General features: G+C 41.6%; 1 protein-coding gene across 2 annotated transcripts in view; it reads right to left on the bottom strand.

Annotated features, from left to right (window-relative positions):
- Positions 1-1,003: 1,003 nt before the first annotated feature.
- LOC148316849 (forkhead box protein N3-like) overlaps positions 1,004-18,787 on the bottom strand; it is a 64,711-nt gene continuing 46,927 nt past the window's right edge. For both annotated transcript variants that reach the window (XM_088286545.1, XM_088286546.1), the window contains exons 4-6: positions 14,762-14,820; positions 7,641-7,749; positions 1,004-5,578 (exon numbers count right to left, since the gene is read on the bottom strand). In XM_088286545.1, coding sequence (XP_088142671.1) covers positions 5,029-5,578; positions 7,641-7,749; positions 14,762-14,820 — 718 coding nt within the window. In that variant the 3' untranslated portion in view covers positions 1,004-5,028. The remainder of the gene's footprint in view (positions 5,579-7,640; positions 7,750-14,761; positions 14,821-18,787) is intronic.

The following is an 18,787-nucleotide window of genomic DNA, read 5'->3' as shown; positions in this document are numbered from 1 at the left end:
ATGATGCCCTCTAAAGATCTTGTGAATGCATCCCCCTCCGTCTTGCTTTAGTTGCATAGCAACAGAGAAACTGCAAGCTCCAGTTGTGTTGATGGTGGGAGCGTGCCGCACACGCAGAGGCACTGGATGGAGATTAAGCCCATCTCAGCCTCAATTATGAATGGACCACCACCACCACATGGGTTTGAAAAGGTACCCCCCCACCCCCCTGCCCTCTTCCGATTGATAAGGCGTTGACCAATCTTTTGCTCCCCTTTTACTCCTTTGCCTAGAGGGAGAGCAAAGTTTGATCTTTAATCATACGTATTGAACTAACACGATTAGAGGACGTAAATGAATAATTAACTGTCAGGAGGCACAGTTATGATAAGACCCTTGTTGATGGGAATGTGTGAGGTTAATGATTTGGGGTCAGCCTTGAATAGGGAATTAAAGACCCTCCAGTCACATACAGAGTATGTTACTGGGTGAAATCGTATATACATACATATATATACGTATATATATATGAATTTTGGTTTGGTCTTTGTCAAGTAATATACATGAGTTTTTAGGGTACATTATTTCCGTTTTGATATTGAATAGAAGGGAGGTCACGTAGTGGTTTTACAAATGTTGCTTATTTTACGTCATGAACCTTTTTTTAAATCTTGCACTTGCAAACATGTCATATTAAAAATAAACAAAAACAAAACTAAAGCTAATACCAAACCTAACAAAAAATAAGTCAAATGCATCACCTTAGGAAAACGAAAACTAATAAAAAGCAAACTCACTCTAAAAACTACTTGTAATTACCAAATTAAAAACAAAAGTCCAAACTAAATAAAAACCAACTTTAATGAAAAATCAATTATAACACTGGTGTGGATTAGGCATACTCTCCCTGGATTTGTGCATACTCGATTAATTAAAGACTCAAAATTGTTCACAAGTGTGAATGTGAATCATTATTTCCGTGCAGTTTGAGACTTCCCTTAAAGAACAGCGCAAACTAATCATCTGCAACTTGGATTTTTTTTTTTATTATTGCAACCAACTGGAAGACAATACATCACATAAACATCATTGCAGTTTCTCAGAAAATGGAAAACAAAATAAAACAACATTTATATATATATATTTTTTGCCACGGTATTGGACAACGTTGATATTTACATGTAGTGATGCAACAGGTCTGGAACTCATTCTTTGGCAATATGATTGCACAATAAGGAGGAGGAAGAGGAGCGAGTTGAACATTTACGGAAAAACCAACACACCTGGGTGAACTCTGCGTCACGTCTCGCGGATCAATAACACTTTTGCGTTTTTTGACATCACTAACCTATGGCTTTCCAATACTCAGCTTAGACAGTCACCAAATTTATTCGCAGTACTGTAGACTATTTTGCAGAACGGAAAAAAGTAATTGGCAACTTTTAATACATTTTTTTTTTTTTTAGTATTTTTCGGTTTGCTTGGCAGCTTTAAAAAATACTTTTTAGGCAGGGAAGTATACCACTTTCATGGTCAGGAGTTCCTGAATGCAAATGAGTTAGACAGAGGAAGTATATATTTTTTTTCGATTTTAAAGCCACATATCTTGACAAGCCTTCTACCAAACCGACATGACATTTGGCAGCACGTGAGTGGGTTGTTTCTGTAAATACAGCAGAGGGCCTGACCTCACACAGATATCGCACGAGACAGGTGGCAACATAACAAGACACCGACTGACTGTCTCCTACTCCTTTTATCCTTTTTTTTTTTTTTAATGTTAGCATGGATACCATACAAAATGCCCCCCCTCCCTAAAAAAAAAGCCAGAATGCATGCTACAGTTGGCAAAAGGATTTCACCAGTGTGGATGGGACATGCATACGTTCAGATACTCGGCTCACTGCTCAAGCACGTTTGTACTGTAACTTCCGAGCTAATAAAGCTACGTTCGAAGCCAAAGCACAAACGGTGACGTAATATCAAAATCGCTTACCTTTCGCAACTTATACAGTAGATCTAAAGAACAAATTGAGCTGCTTAGTACTGCTCGGAATCTTTGAATCTAAGACTGCAAATCAATTTTTCAATTAAGGATGGGCATAATAATTTAACCAGCGATTGTTTTGTATTTTTATTTTATTTTTTGTTGATCGGAGGCCTATTGCAGTGCACTACATGGCTACAGCCTGCAGGGGCGCTATCAATTCAGTATTAACTAGTAGGCACAACGTATGTAGAAATGCACTAACAATGTTGCTGACTCGACATCGGAAGAAGCAAAGCCACCGGCGGCCATCTTACGTTGCCACTGCAAATTGTAAACCGAACCTCTGTCCGTCACAATTCACGATACTAAAATTATATTCTCTGAATGGTTGTAACAGTAATTATGGGAAAATGAAGCTTCAGATTTGTTTCATGAACCAGTTGTTAAACGGTACTCTCTGTTCACAATGTACTGAAAGTACATTGACTTGCTATTTCTTAAATCTCTTTATTTAAACCAACGTTGCCACCAAAAATACAATAACTGCTTCATGAAGCAAATTTGAAGCTTCGTTTTCGCATCACTGGGGTTTTCAAGTAAGATGGCTGCCATTGTTCAGTACAGTTCAGCATCTGACTTCCTGAACTGTTTTAACATATTTAAAATGTTATGAAAGATGAAAGTAAAGTCCCGTTTCATTTTTATATTTAAGTGCAGTGTTAATTTTCAAACTTTGCATAATGTTACAGTAGCTTACAATAATATTAAATACACTTTTCAGGACTTTGACCACATTTTGAGTAAACACTTAAACCTACTGCTGTTTAACTTTTGGTCATGATGGTGGAAGTTAGCTCAGTATTTTATTTTGTTTTTTTTAACGTGGTAACCACCAGTCACTTCAGAACCGTACCAGGAATTCACCCATTCCATCTTAATCTATACTTTAAAGCAACACTTCCCTTCTTTGGTCACAAAATTTCTTGTAAAATGCCCATCCCTAATTTTAACAGTATCTACAGTTACACCGACAATTATTCATGCTTTTGTCAAATTTTGCAATCTTGTATCTTAGGCACCATTTTCAACGATCCTGGTTGATCCTAATTAATAACATTAATAATTGCCTGATAATTCAAAACACAAGAGAAAAACTTAACTAAGGCATGAATACTTCTGGGCTTAACTGTGCATCTTTGTGTACGGTTTATAAATGCCATTGTGTTGCATTTCGAGTTATCTTTAATACCTCTCCAAAAAGCCTTTGTATGTGGACATATGAGGTTCTTTTAGGACACTGTCCATGTTTGGTAGATTCACACGGAACAATTCTGATGGAAACAACACACGCACACACACAACAGGGGCAAAAAACAAAACAATACTGTCATGTTAAACAAAGAAATGTCGGTCAACACATGTCCGAGACATGACAACAGAGGTACTGAGGGCAAGCACAATGTTAAACACTGTGCGCGTTCACACACATCCACACACACACACCACAGATGTGTTGTGGAATAACACAGGGGTTAACACTGATCACCTAAAGTCCTAAACCACTGCAAGAGCCGAAGACAAGAAGCCAACGTTTAGTAGTGGCACGCTCAGGCCTCGAGTTGCAGAGTTATGTCCCCACATTGCTCCCTGAAGGTGTGTCTTTGAAAGCCCGCTCAAGAACCCAAAACGGATTCAAATAAATGCAGGAGGAGGAAAAAAAAATCCAATAAAACTCACGGGTATAAGAATTGGCGCAAAACAATTTTTTTTTCTTTCCTCTAGGATCAAGGTTTATATGAAAATAAGTCATGCTTCATGCTAAATACATTGTTTATCTTACATGTTCTTTGAATAAAAAAGATTTGCTTTTTATCTTATTTACAAGCACCCATGCAATATAACTGAGAAAGTCCTGCAGGTCAAATTGCTTCAATTAAGAAAGGAAAAAAAAAATAAAATATTTTCTAACTTTTTACAGAGTCGCCTGCGCGGGACAAATTGCTTATATCTTTATGAGGGTAGAGTGAGGAGGAAACAGACACAAACATGACCCTTAACACAGTTTGTGTACATAGTTCTTGGACATTGTCAAATGAATACGGTAGCCACGGGAAGCTACAAATGTCTTTTCCAGGTGTCTCGAGACAGGAAGTACTGGGTAAAGTTTCAGGACGTTTACATGATGCAACAACAACAATAAAATGAAGGAGATATTGCCTCACACCCGGCACACTATCCACCTCTATGGTGAGAAACATGAGATTTTTTTTTTTCAATATTTTAATATATCTATTCTTAAATACTATGAGTGCTCTTGAAATAAAACCATGTTGCTTTTCTTTAAGTGGCATAAAATAATATCAAGTGCATGAGTAGTATATATCACATTGGGTTTTACAATTATTTTGACACTTAAGGTCGTCCTCGTCAAGCTTAAACTACCGTTGCCTTCGGGTGTTTTTTTTTCCTTGTTTTTTTTTTTTTTTAAGTCTATTTCTTTTTTGTCAGCTGTCATATTGGCTACATGAAGCAACCTGGTCACTTCTCTTTGGCACAGTCTCACATTTGTGCTCGTGGATGTAAGGAGAGTGATGCTAGTGAGGGGTTAGCTCGGGCCTCCCCCTCCCCTCGCCCGAGTTTCATAGGCTCTGCTGCCTTTGCTGGCATCACTGCAAGATTGCTACAGGTTACGCACGCAAACAAACAAATATGCAAGACAAACAGCCATCTTCTGTCCGTGTACTGATTCACTTTTGCCCACTTGTCCGAATGAATGCTTTACTATGGCTTTCATCCCCTTTGAAAAAAACAACGACAAAAAATAACAACAAAAGACACATGAGAAGTACCCATTAGTGTTGCTGAACATGTAGGAAAACATAGATTTTTGATATTGCCACAAATAAGTAGGATTCACCTAATGCCCTGCAGATAGATAGAGGGAGATGAGACGTGTCCGTCGAGACTAAAACATGTTACCTGTTGATCTATTTGTGTGTTGTACAGTGTGTATGTGTCGGCGTGCTAACGTGTTCACGTGATTATGTACGATGCGTCTTTTAGTTTCTCAGGGCCTCTTTCTGCTCCTTCTGGCCCTTGGCGGTGCGGTTTGTGATGTTGTTGAGGCAGGCTCGGACCCCGGCCAGGTGGAGCAGCGACCCCGCCGCCTCCTTCATCTCCTCGTCGTCGCTCTCCGGCGGCTTCTCCACCGCGCGCCGCTTCTTCAGCGGCAGCGTGTCGCTAATGCCCCTCGCTCGGTTTTTGGTCCACGCGAAGCTGCTTCCCGCCAGAGTCCCCGGTCCCGCCCCCAAGCTACGTCTCTGTCCGCGTAGGGGTTGCTGGGAAAGGTAGGTGGCGGCGGCGGTCGTGACATGGGAATCCAGCGGGATCTCCCGGGGCTCCTGTTTGATATCGGATTGGATTTCCACGGCGATGATGTCGTCGTCGTCCGCTGGAGACGAAGGGGGCGTGGCCTGGGAGGAGCCCAGCCTGCTTGGGGATTTGGCGGTGCTGTAATTGTGGTCCTCCTGAAGGTCCTCGCCGCAAGGTGGAGGAGAGTAGCAGGAAGGGCTGTCCTGGCCTCGTTTCAGATAGTCTCCTATGGATGATCTGTGGGAGAGCAAGGAATAGTGGAGTGAACTTCCAAGCATGACCGGCATTTACAAATTCAGCTAGCAGGATCCTTTTGGGTGTCGGAGCAGCCAGACATCATGACGTCACGTGAATTTTAAAAAAATATTTAGTTTCATTATGTTGCATTGGCCAAGCATTTAAGAAAACATTTTTTTTTCTGTGTCGTTACTTTTTTTTTTTGTATTCCATGTATATATATTTTTTAAATTTTTTTGCTGCATAAAATGGACTTTACAGCGATCAGGTCGGCTGGATTGGATTGCCAATATTTAGCAAAAAAAAACAAAAAAACATGGCTGTTGTAATGTCATAATTTGCAGATCGATCAATGGGGCCATTGATCGGATCTGCAAAATAAGAATACAGCAAACACGCTCTCCTTCACTACATACAGGGATGCTCTGTGCTGCCATCGTTAATAATCCAAAATTCTCATCATATACAGTTGGATTTTTTGTTGTAAAAATTTTCCAATAATTAAAAAAATTAAATAAAAATTACAATATATATATATATATATATATAAATTACAATATATATATATATATATATAAATATATATATATATATATAAATATATATATATATATAAATATATATATATATATATAAATATATATATATATATATATATATATATATATATATATATATATATAAATATATATATATATATATAAATAATTTTTTAATGATCTTTTTTATTACTATTTATTACTTTTATTAAAAGTGTACACAGCATGGCAAATAACATCAATGATGAAATAAAACCAAACCTGCCTTTCAACATTATGAGGATTTTTGAAAATATTTTGAATACACCTCTACAATTTGTATTAGGCTGGTACAATACAAATTTATTTATATAGTGCAATTCCCAACAATTGGAAATGTAAGAAAGCACTTTACATGTGGTGTAATATAGATTAGCAGTAAATTAGAACATAAATTAAAACCCATAAACCCAGATACAGTGGCTACCAGAAAAACAGCAGAACAGTGACAGTCTCATGTTGAGTCGAAAGCCAACGAATAAAAATGTGTCTTCAAATGAGTTTTAAAAGTGGACAGAGAGGTGGATTGCCTAACATTAAACGGAAGGTCATTCTAGAGTGTTAGAATATTTATATATTATAAGACAAACATGCACTCCTTCAATGATCAAATATTCACTGCATACCTTTAGTGTATGTTTAATTCATTATACAGTGCAGGCCATCATCCTCTTTTGCTCTTTTGACGGATATGCATGTCCAGGCATGCTCTGAATGTTCTTGGACTCACAAGGTCTTTTTCCCGCTAATAAATGTGCTTGTGCATGTGAATGTGGGACGTTTATATAATCGCTTGGGTAGAATCTTGGCAAGTGTTTTGCCCATGGACGGGATGAGTAAACTATTTGTGACGCATGTTGAGTTTGTGTCAGGAGCTCTCCATGCAGCAACCACAACGTGATCTTGCACCTGAACAAGAATGATAAATGACAGCCAGATTGGTATTTAGGAATTTAGAATTAATTAGTAGGTTGATGAGGGGCTGTTCATTTTTTTTCTTTTTTTTAAGAGCACAGCAGGCAAACTCTCCAATTAATTCTGCAACACTCGCATGACTTTTGTGCAATGTGTAATTTTTTTTAAAATTAAAAAAAAAAAAATTCCCTTGGAAATCATGTAAAGTGACTCAATTTAGCAGCACCGTAACCTAGTGGTTAGCACATCGGCTTCACAGTTCTGCGGCTCTCGGTTTGAATCTCAACTTTAGCTTTCCAGTTTTAGCTTTGTCGTTTGGGTTTTCCACATGAATGGATTGATGGATTAATTTGTTCCAGACTCAAACGGCTTTGGATAAACAAAAACAAAAGGTGTTTTCAGAGCAGTATTGTAACCTGGTGTTTTTTTATTTTTTATTTATTGGTTTTACTGTCACTAATAATTGTCTGCCCATTATTTCCGAGCAGTTTAAAGTGTCTGTCTGTCAAAATGGAAACACATTATGCACAGGAAGACCCTGACTGGCACTGAATATACGGTTGACGCACCTGATGGCCGAGGTTCTGCTCCCAACTGGGCTTACAGGAACAGGTCTTATCACAGGGAAAAGTGCCTGGCTCCTGACACGGGCGCCGTTTTGAATCACACCACGAGGAACTAGAAGACAAGAGTACACGCTCACACTTAGACAAGAGAAACCCACACAAACGCATTTCAAATCAAGCACGGTGGAGTTTAAGGTTTGAATTTGTTTAAATGTTCCTCCTGTGCTTCCACCCGCATTTGCAGAATTTTGTGAATGCTTGTTGCCCTGTGATTGGCTGACATCCTCACACCCCTACGACCATGGGAATGATACAGTTGGAAAAACGGATAGATGGATCGTTGAAAGAGGAAAAAAAAAAAACAGCTGCAAGTTCTCAGCAACACGACTGGACGGCGATAAGAGCTCGCAGCCGCTCAATGAGACTCCGCCGACCATCTGAGGAGGCCAACAGGGCTCTATTGATGAGCAAGGCAAGGTTAAATTGAGCGGGAAAGCGTCATAAATGAGTTAAGGTCGCTGTGAATCATTCAATTACCAACGACCGCTGGGCTCTGCTAAATCGAGCCTGTATCACACTTACAGGCTGATGGAACTCAAGATGAGCAATTTTTAATTCAGTTAGTTTATTCTGTATGTGTCTGTTTTTTTTGGGGGGGGAGTTCAATAAAAGTAACAATAAAACGTTTCTTAATTAAAACAGATGCTTTAAGACGTATCTCCACGTAGCTTTTCGGGGATATTATTTAGCACACCAGCGACCCTCATGAGAGGAAGCAGTTTGGATAATGGATGAATGGATGGGCCTGAATGTTTTTCTTTGCATGGAAACAGTAGCGAAAAATCAACCATGTGCATCAGCAAAAGAACAGCATGCCCACAATGAATCATGGTGGTGACAGTATCATGCTTAGGGCTTGTTTTACTTCAGCTGGAACTGAAGTCTTTAGTCAAGGTGAAGAGACCACAAAACAGTCGATTTGGTCACAGAACCTGATGCTGAAAATGAATTTCACCTTTTATCAAGACAATAAGTCACCCAGACAAAATTAATTTTTTTTAAATGGCCCAGCAAGCCCAATTGAAAATGTATTTTATACATAATATATAAGCAAAATATATTTTTAGGGTGGCTAAAGTATTACTTTGCAAAGAAAAAAAAGATGATGGCTGAATTTCGTTTTTACATCCACTATAAAGCAAATGCAAAGAAAACTTAGAAGTTACTGCAGTAAACATCTAAAGGGAAAGTCAACCCAAGTCAATTTCAGTCGACAAAAGTGCCAAAATGGCCGCCCCCTGAGATGGCTAAAAACGGGTGAATTTTACTTTTTTTTCTCGTCTTCCGCAAATGCAGTATTTACCAGAATGCCATGTTTTGACTAGTGCTGCGTCATAGAACATATTCTTGTAACGAAAGTTTCTGAGTTGACTTCCCCTTTAAAACTCATTCACTACCAGCCAAGTAAAAAAAAAAAAAAAAAAAATTGACGTCTTTAGCCGTCAATGGCAGTCAATGAGTTACAATTTTGATGCGTGGAAGGAAGAGAGGCTGGCGGATGTACGCCCGTAAAAAGTTCCCACTTAAATGAAAATTGACTCCAGGTTGCAAACAGTAATTTAGCTAAGTAATATTTTAATCAAATAAAAGCCAAAGGCATATGACAAAGCCCACCTGGAATGTTTAATCAGATCAAAGAGTGGCGGAATAGATCACTTGTCAAAAAACTATTGTATTTGGACCATGATGGGAGCCAAATATAGAATGGTTGTGAAAGTGGAAACTTCCTGCAAAATGGGACAAATGTTGAGCTTGCAACAGCCCGACACCCCGGACCACCACACAGCCGGGATGATGGAATGGCTTTGGAACAAATCCCTGACTGTCCTCGAGTGACCCTCAAAAGCTTGGACGCCCAAACCTTTTGAAAATCTGTGTTGAAAGCTCAAGATCCTGCTTTACTGACACTGCTGATCCAATATGATGTGTTCTACACAAGATTTATAGCTCCCACCTACTTAACATGGCATAAGCACTGTATAAAAGAAATCACGTGGCCACGATATGGACTCATGTTTTACCGTTTCAAGGTCACCTTTTGAGGGAGTGTAAAGACAATCCGACACAAAAACGTCAAAGTTGCATTATCAATAATTATATGGACAATAATTCATTTTCACTTTGCAGTTACAGTCCACTTGCATTGGGAGCAAGTGAAGCAGTGAGTTCCCGTATCCAGCAGATGGAGCTACACCAACAAGAATGGAGTCCGACATGGTGTACGGCATCTCACTTTCCTGCTTATGAATCAATTTTGTCACAGTTGAGACGAATCTTGTCGAGAGCGCTAGCCAATTTCACAAACACATTGACGACTCCTTCCACATGTGAAATACTGCATCAGCATGTATTTGTAAATGGGAATCTTCCATGACTCGAAGCTGGTGGCTCATCCCAACACTTTCCCTTGCACAGATGTCATCTTCTTCTCGCTCAGTTCACATTTAAAAAAAACTACCTGCTGTTTGCGCTGTCTGCTGCCCAGGCTTGTTGAAAGCTGCTACAAACACTAAGCCCCCACATCAATACAGCTTTGTTACCTCCACCAAGGGGGGTTACCGCATGTTTTCATGGGTTTGTTTGTTGGTTTGATGTTTTTTCGCAATTCCCAGTGTACAGTTTTTGATCTATTAACTCAATACCATTGACGGATAAATACGTCAAAATCCTTTTTTTTTTTTTACTGGGCTGGTTGTGAATGAGTTAACCTTTTTTTTTTTTATGATTTTTCGAAATAAAGCAATTTTACACAATGACATTTTTGCTGAAATATGGTCCCATTTCTTATACATAGATCCGCTTCGTTAATTACAGCTGAAAATGATCCGTGCCAAAATCAACCCAAAACCACATAATGGGCATGCACAACTTTATTGATTGTTTTCTTGAATCAACGTCACCCAGCTATTCATCGAATGACTTTTCATTTTTTCTGTGCTTATTTATTGAGCGTGGCAGATCAATAAAGCACCACGGGGCCAAAGTAAGTTCCACGAGAATCACCATGAAATTCAAGAAAATTTGAAATTGGTGAATTCCTCTTTCAAACCATTAGCGCCCCCTTGTACTGATCTCTACGCTGACTTTTGCACGACAGCAGAGCATCATTTTAATTCGTCAGTCAGCCATCATATCATGTATATGTTGTTAATATTTTTAGCTGTGTGTAACGGATTAATTAGCTTTACTGCACATTACTTCCATGCTTGATTGTCAATTTTCTAATTGCTCAAATGAGTTGTAGTTTAATTTCCTGCAGTCGACTTCTTTCCACCTCATGCTCATTGAAAATGTTTGTAAAGCCCCTCTGCTGGTTGTAGCCCTCCTTCCCCCCCCCCCCCCCCCAGTCTCATACTCCTCATGATCAGTTTTACTGTGAGAAATTTCATTCAGTCCGGGAATCATGGGCTCATTAAAACACACTCAGCATCCCAAAGTGCCCACTAACAAAATGTCCCCGCGACATTTATTTGGGTCCGAATCATATTGCAAAGATGACATAAATTCTGCATATCTTTGAAGTCTATCACTGTGAGCTGTTCACTTTGCCGTCTTTGCCTGCAGTAATCTTATTGAGTCCGGTTACTGTGGCTGTGCCCTCGATATCTCCCGCTCTGCTCTCCATAACCTTATAAGTAAGTCTCTTTTTTAATCTTGATCACTCACTGCATTCTTGTGTATGTGGACAGTGCATTAGGTCCCCCCCCCCCACCGCCCTCGACACGACTCTTCTCGCCTCCCGAAGCTCCCCACCTCCAGCTCCAGCCAGGCTTTGGGTCACCATAGCAACGGCTCCCCCTTCCACATGCCACAGAGTGGTAGATCATGCATCAGCAGAGAATGTGACGGAAGTGAAAGAGAACGTGAATGAAGGAGGGGGGCTGGATAGGAAATACCAAGCTCGATTTGACCCGGACTCTCCAAACTCATCGGCACACTCCTGACCACTACTGTTTGTCCTTGACACACAAACACAAACTGACACACGCACAGAGCTCACGTCCAAGTTGTATGGAAAATTTTCACTGTGTGTAATGCTATCCGCAGCTCCTTGCTTTGTCTCTTCATTCCTCTTCATCGATCCGTCTTTCTATGTATAGTGATGACTCATATCTCCAACTGAGCATGTATGCCGGCTCTGCAGCAAATGAGCAAGGGATGTGCTAAGGATGGTGACAAACTATGCGGTAGGAGAGCAAACACTCCTCACGCTGCTCATCAGTTTGAGCAGCAAACTTTAACGCACTGAAGGATGTTTGTGAGTTATGACAAAAGCCATGCAATCGTAAATGTGTTTGTCGGACTTAGTTATGGGAATTACAAGTTGAGTGGCAACCACCACACAAGGACGGGTGGGAATCGAGAACCGGGTCCAACTTAGCGATTTGCACCTCCGGATTCTTTGGAACAAGGCCACCGTGTCTGCTTCGTAGGATTTTGGATGTGAGTAGCGCAGAAGTTGTTGAGGACAGGTTGGTGGATGGTGCAGGCTTTGAACACCTTGATGGGTGGGAAGCTGTTTGTGGACTTGCTTGAATTTTATTTCAGCGTTTCTCCTGCTATCCGTCAGTGGACTAACCACTTCCTGAAGTGGGAGTCAAACCACAAATCTCCACAAAAAGGGGCAACAGGATGTACTTCCTGTGGATAATGAGGAAACACGACCTGCCACAGGAGTAACTAAAAATATATTTGTGGCCAATTCTGTTTATTAATTTAGTTTCTTTATTAATTACAAAGTGGACTCATCCCACGCCGGCTATCAAAAAATCAAAAAGCCTTCTTTCACCTTGTGATTTACTTTTTAAACAAGTAATTTGTTCACTGTGGCTCTTTGCACTTTGGATTCTTAGTGAACCTTTGAAATTATTTAAATTTTCACCCAAAACAAATTCAGAAAGTCTTCATCACATGGACAATGCCTGACCCTGCTAAATTAAACTTTTTTTTTTTTTTTTTTTTGGAATCAGAACAAAAAATGCTCGACTGTCTCCTTACATCAGGTCATCTCCTCTGCCTTTCTGTCTGCCTCGTGCATCAATGCCTGTCACCCGTCTCCCAGCCCGCCTCCCTGTTTTCCAGGGAAAGTAACGCAGTGAAATCCAACCGCTCCCTCCCTTGCTTTCATGTGCCGTATACACACGCAGACTCCTCCAGCCTCCTGTTAAATGAGTTCCACATGGCGCCGCAGGCAGCCGTCTCCACGCAGCCGGCAGAGGAGTGCAGCAGACAGGCAAAAGTACACACAAGCGCGCGTGCTGCACATGCTGGCTGCGCTCAGCCACACAGTCAAACAGGTTCAAAGGTCACTCCCGCCAGACCTTGACAACACAACTGTTTAAAAGTGGCCCCTCTCCTGCGTCTCGCTGCTGGTTTGTCTGGTGTGTGTTTAAGCGTGTGCTGCATGTGCACAAAGCATACTAATGTCGTCTGACTAACTGACTGGATAGTTGGTGGGCTCAAAATGCTGGCGGTTCAAGTCAACGGCTAACCGGCTTGTCTATTTGACAATCCAGCAGAGTGTCTAAGTGGTTGGCTGACTGGCATGTGCGGTTACTTCCAAGGTGGGGGGGGGGGAGACAAAGTAAAAGCAACACTCAATCACTGCGACTCAGTATTGAACACACCCACATACACAGCTCATATTAAGCTGAAATGCTAATCAACAGAATTGCCTCATGTGGATGAATAAATCTGCCGACTCAGCACGCCATGTACCTTTCTAATGTGGTTGGACAGGAGTAATTTAATTTGTAGATTAGGTCTGCGTTTTACCCTAAAAATGTGGGGGGGTAAAATGCAATTAAGGATGACACATAAGGGCGGCATGGTGGTTAGCACATCCATCTTATATGTTCACCCAGGGCCTGCGTGAGCTTTCCGCAGGCACTCCGGCTTCTTCCGATGTTGTGTTAAACAGACGTTATTGTATTGTCTGGCTTTTTTTATTTTTGAATCCCAGAGGAGAAAATGATATTATAGTCCGAAGAGAGATGTAAGAATCTGGAGGCTGCGCCCAAAAGCAGTTTGCACTTCTGCAGCTCAGCTCATCGGACCGTTTTCCCACTCAAGCTATGAAAACCACGCCCAGTAAGGTTTACACCACTCACTGGGTTTGGCATTGCTAAGCAGCCACTCAAAATAACTGGCGAGAAGAATTCTTGACAGCTGAGCAGATACCGTACAGTGGAAGTGAAGGGGAATTAGCGCCGTCAGCGTCTTTTTGTTCACACTGGTACTGGCAGCATGAGCTATTGCCACCATTTCAATTAAATGTGATTATTAATAAATGTTCTATAGTCTCGATGTGAATAATGATGGGCGGGGGGATATTGAAGTCATAAAGAATCAACCTCATGTTCCACCATGTCACACGCAGCCTTCTCAATTGTCATCCCTGCCTGTCCACAGTCTCCCTCCATGAGACATCACTCTCGGAATATGCGTCTAGAGGGAGTCCAGGTTTTCAGACACTCTCCAACCTTGGCTCCTTGACCATTACTACTCCATTATCAGCGGCGATGGAGGGCACGCCGCAGACGCCTAATGTATCCATTTCCCTCTCCATTTAGGACTCGGCGGCCCGGCGAGCTCCTGGAGTGCTCCTTGATTGGGATTGAATGTCCATTTAAACTGCCTAGCAGTCACCAGGGATGGGAGGAGATGGGAGGGAATGGCGGAAAGACGGGAAGAGGGGAATAAGGAAAAGGAAGTGTCGAACAACAAAAGCGAGGGACAGGGAGAATGCGTGGTGTGTGTTGAATGAGGAAAAAGGAGACACGAGGATTGCTCTCCTCAGATTAGATTCTCTCTCCATCCTCAATTGACGTGTCTCTACTGGTTAGTTTTTTTGTTTTTTTTTTAAACTTTCAAATGCGCCAATGTAGGAAAGCATTCCTTCGCTGGTATTCAGCCAAGTGTCAGAACTCAGCACTTGGTATTCTCAGGGTGCGCTTTTAAAAAGACGGCTTTGGAATTGAGATGATTGCACATTCGCCACCTTCGGGTAGAAGTCACTCTGTTAAGGAAGGAAAGGCGAGAAAAAAACAGACGTGAAATCGTACCTTGTAGGAGGACTCCGCCGTTCTTCCTGAAGAGGGGACTCCCCGACCACAATGGAGGACTGTGTTAACAGGGAAGGGGGGGGGGGGGGGAGAAAGAAAAGTGGTCAACCATTTGATCACCTCAACCAGCCCAACTGGCTTCATTGTGAGCAAGAAAGCAAGGTAGGAATTTGAACCCATAAGCCCGCGCCTTTGATTATAGTGATTAGATTCCCGGGTGTCCCACTGTTGCCATTATTCCCTGTGATTACCTCGGAGAATTACAGCCTCGCCGCCATAAGTCCACGGGAGTAATTTCTCATGACAACCCCCCACCGCCTGCCACGGGTCCGCACACATCCAACGCGAAAAAAAAAAAAAGTCATCACTGCACTCACACTTAACACATGCTTATGTCACAAAGGCATGTTTGAGATAAATATGCCTACGGAGTGACACATTTAAACACGTTCGTCTAGCTGCGGTCTGACACACACACACATCCACACACACATTCGCAGGGGGGGAGCGCACAAAGCCGGGGAATCGGTTTAGGTGATCATTGCACCGCTAATGAGGGAGGTAATGACAGCATTTCTCACATAGATGGAGACATCTTCCCCAACACACACACATGCGAGAACACAATACGACTGTCCTGTAGGTGATTTTGAAGTCATTGGAGGAAAGAAGGAGGGAAAGAAGAAAAAGAGGATGAAGAAGGTTTTAACTCTCTGGATGCTCCTCCACTTTAACATGCTACACACGTTCGGCACGTCGGATAACATGAACCTATGTGCGCACGCAAACAAACGCAAGGCTCGACAAAGAACACCTGGAAGACGCAGTGAACTCGGAAAAAGCAGCCCACTCGTTTCCACTCATCAGGAGAGTCTCCTTTGTAACGTGAGGCCTGTTTTATGTTGCGCTAAGCTGCTGAATGAGAGGATTTGGACGTCTGCACTTGTGATGTGGCTCTCACCTCGCCAGATGCAGGGGGAGAGATGGACCGGAGGCTGGCACGAGCACACACACACACACGCGCGCACGCGCACCCGCACGCGCGTGCACGCACACACTACACAAAAACGCAAAAGCTGCACATTTCAGCCCTGAGCCACCTGCTGTTGCCATGGAGAGTTGCCACATTGCGTTGCCACGGCGATAACATATTTTTCCTGCGCTAACAGCCTGTCTGTTTTCCCTACCACCCCCCCTCCGCCAATCTCACCCCTTCTCTCTCTCTCTCTCTTTTTCTTTCTTCCTTTCATTCTTTCCTCCCATCCCTACGCTGTCTCTCGCTCGCTCAACAAATGGCCTTGCAGTGCGACAGCACCTGCCTTACATGTGTTGCCATGGTGGCGTTCCCGTTGCCAAGGCGATGCGCTGTGCATTTAATATAGCGGGCGAGGGGCTAAACTTGTGGTAGAGTCCCCCCCCCCCCAACCTCTCCCCACCCAATTTGTTTCCTCTAAGGGAAGGGAGGAAGGAGGCTGGGAGAGAAAGAAAAAAAGGGAGATGGAAAGAGAGCAAGCGCCTCTACATCCCCCTTGAGACATCCATCCTCCGCTCCTCCTCCTCTTCCTCTCATCCAGATGCTGATGGGGTGTGAAGGAATGCACCACGGAGCTGACCTCCTACCCGGCATATTCCCGCTCGCTCTCCCTTTTGCAGGCACACAAACACACCCATTTAGTCATGAATACATTCATGCACAAAGAAATTGGTGGACTTAACTACCAACAGTCGCGCACACAAGCCGGTGGGGAAGAGGTGGCAAGCGCATACAAGAGTCGGTGGGGGTCCTCGGCGCAGCGTGAATTATTACGGCCCTTGAAAAAGCGGAGAGGTGTGAGCGACATTAAGACTAGAGAACAAAAGCGTCATCATCCCCTCGTCTCAGCCGGACCCTTTTTTTCTTCATCCGTCTCTTTTCCCCAAGTTGTGTTGAACTGCTTGAGACAGTCCTTGACCTTAACACAATGGAGCCGCTGTGAAACCATTCACGATCATTACACTTCATAACATAATAGTCTTGAGAATGAGAGCTCTTGAGAGCGAGATTTTGTGTTGTATTGCGCAGACCTGCCGAGCTCTATGTGTATAACGGAATCCTATTCAAACTGTTTCATTAGCACGTATTTATTATTTCTGGAAATACTGGGGAACCCTCACTGGCGTTTCTTGCTATCGAAGGATACGAATTAACTTTATTGTTTCATGCCACGAAATGATGTGTTCTGATTGCTATGATTAATATTAATTGCCTTTTCCAGTGAACCCTGTTTTCTCCTTGAATTCATTTGGTGGCTATAATGATAAAACAGACGATATTCCCTTTACGCTACTCATACCGAGTGAAGTGACTAAAGGTATTAAAGGCCCAGGAAGCATTATAAAGAATATCATGAAGCCGTGATAAAACAGTTTTATGGATCCTTTTTTTTTTCTTTTTTTTTTACTCAAATGTGGACTATTTAATGCTCAATATTATATCTAATGTCTCATGAACTCATTTTTGCTGTCTTTGACAGAACAGGGGCGGAGTTATTGCACATTAAGATGGTCGAGCAGCACAATTTCAAAATGCAAAATATTGTTCCATGTTTTTTATATACCGCATTTTCCGGACTATGAGGCACACCTGTATATAAGATGTACCAACTCTTTCGGGGGTCAAAAAGAAAATTAAATAAATAAATAAATACACAAGCCGCACCAGGCTATAAGCTGCAGTTTTCTATGTTGAAAAAAAATGTTTTTCACTGCATGTACAGAACGATTTTATGTGAATGCACATAAAACAGTGCCTTTTAATACGACAACAACTTTGCTAATTAAAACAGAACAGACCCAAGAGAAAAAATATTATATTTATTTAGCAAATTTTCGGTGAAAGAAAAATCCACAGAAAAGCCGCACTGTTGAATTAGCCGCATGGTTCAAAATTAAGGAAAAAAGTAGCAGCTGATAGTCCCGAAAATACTTTATATATTTTCTTTCAGAAAATTATACATTCCTTTATTGTTCAATTAATTGTTGGTTCGTAATTGGACGTCTATCAAATGAGAAGGAAGAATCTTGCTTTGAGTTTTTTTGTTGCTCAAAGGAGTTGGGTTGAAGTGTTCATGCGAGTTCGATCAATTTTCCATAGCAGATGTTTTGCTTTTGACTCACCCATCAGCCCATATACTTTTTCCCATTGCACTTAGCAAGGCAACACATGCTGTCGACAAACCTATTCATTGCGTAAGGAACGTAGTGTTGGGGCAATGACAGGGGTAGGCGGAGTGATTTCAGAGCGCTAACAGCAATAATGCAGGAAAAGGATCCATACTAAGGAACTTATGAATATGGGCAAACCCTGAAAATCAAGTCTGGTATGAAATTCTTTTAATTCTTACCAACCAATTAATTGATTTATTATGCCCCTCTCTATTGATTCATCTGATATTGGGCCGATTTGCTAAAAATGTTTATCAATAAACAGGCCTCATTAACTCATTTAAGCCCAGAAATTTTCATTAGAGGAAACCCCTCAATTCCAGCGTTTTTCTGGATGTTGAATGATTTTGCGAGGCCAACAGAATATTGTGTTCTAATGCTATAAAAACACGGAGCTATAATAGAAATAAAAAAGGCTAAGACGTATAAATACGTCTTTGGGAGGGGAGGACTACGTTTTTGAAAACGTATATGTATGTCTTATTTATTTTAAAAAAGTGTTTTTTTTTATTTGGGTACACTGCTCAAGAATATTCTGGTAGTGAGTCAAAATATGTTGCTTTCCCCCCCTAGCCAGAAAGACATAATGAGCAGCCATGGAAGTTAGCAAAAGGCTAATGTAAAGTGGGTCAGCGTTTGCATTAAAAGTTTTGTTTAGCTCTTAGGTGTTTGATGCTGGCACTTTAAGGCAACTAATCACGGCTACACTCTGCCAGCAGCTATCACGTAACTTTGATGAAAAAAAAACAACAACGAAATATCAATGGTGACAGATGTCTGGTTCACAAAGGTCTAATCCACTCTTTCCTCTCTTGGCATTTG

Source organism: Idiotropiscis lumnitzeri, chromosome 21 (genome assembly GCF_059441095.1).
Source record: "Idiotropiscis lumnitzeri isolate Australia: NSW breed Sydney's pygmy pipehorse chromosome 21, RoL_Ilum_1.0, whole genome shotgun sequence".
NCBI classification, from domain to species: domain Eukaryota; kingdom Metazoa; phylum Chordata; class Actinopteri; order Syngnathiformes; family Syngnathidae; genus Idiotropiscis; species Idiotropiscis lumnitzeri.
Note: the sequence above shows the minus strand (reverse complement) of the source record. Positions and strands in the feature narration are given on the sequence as shown.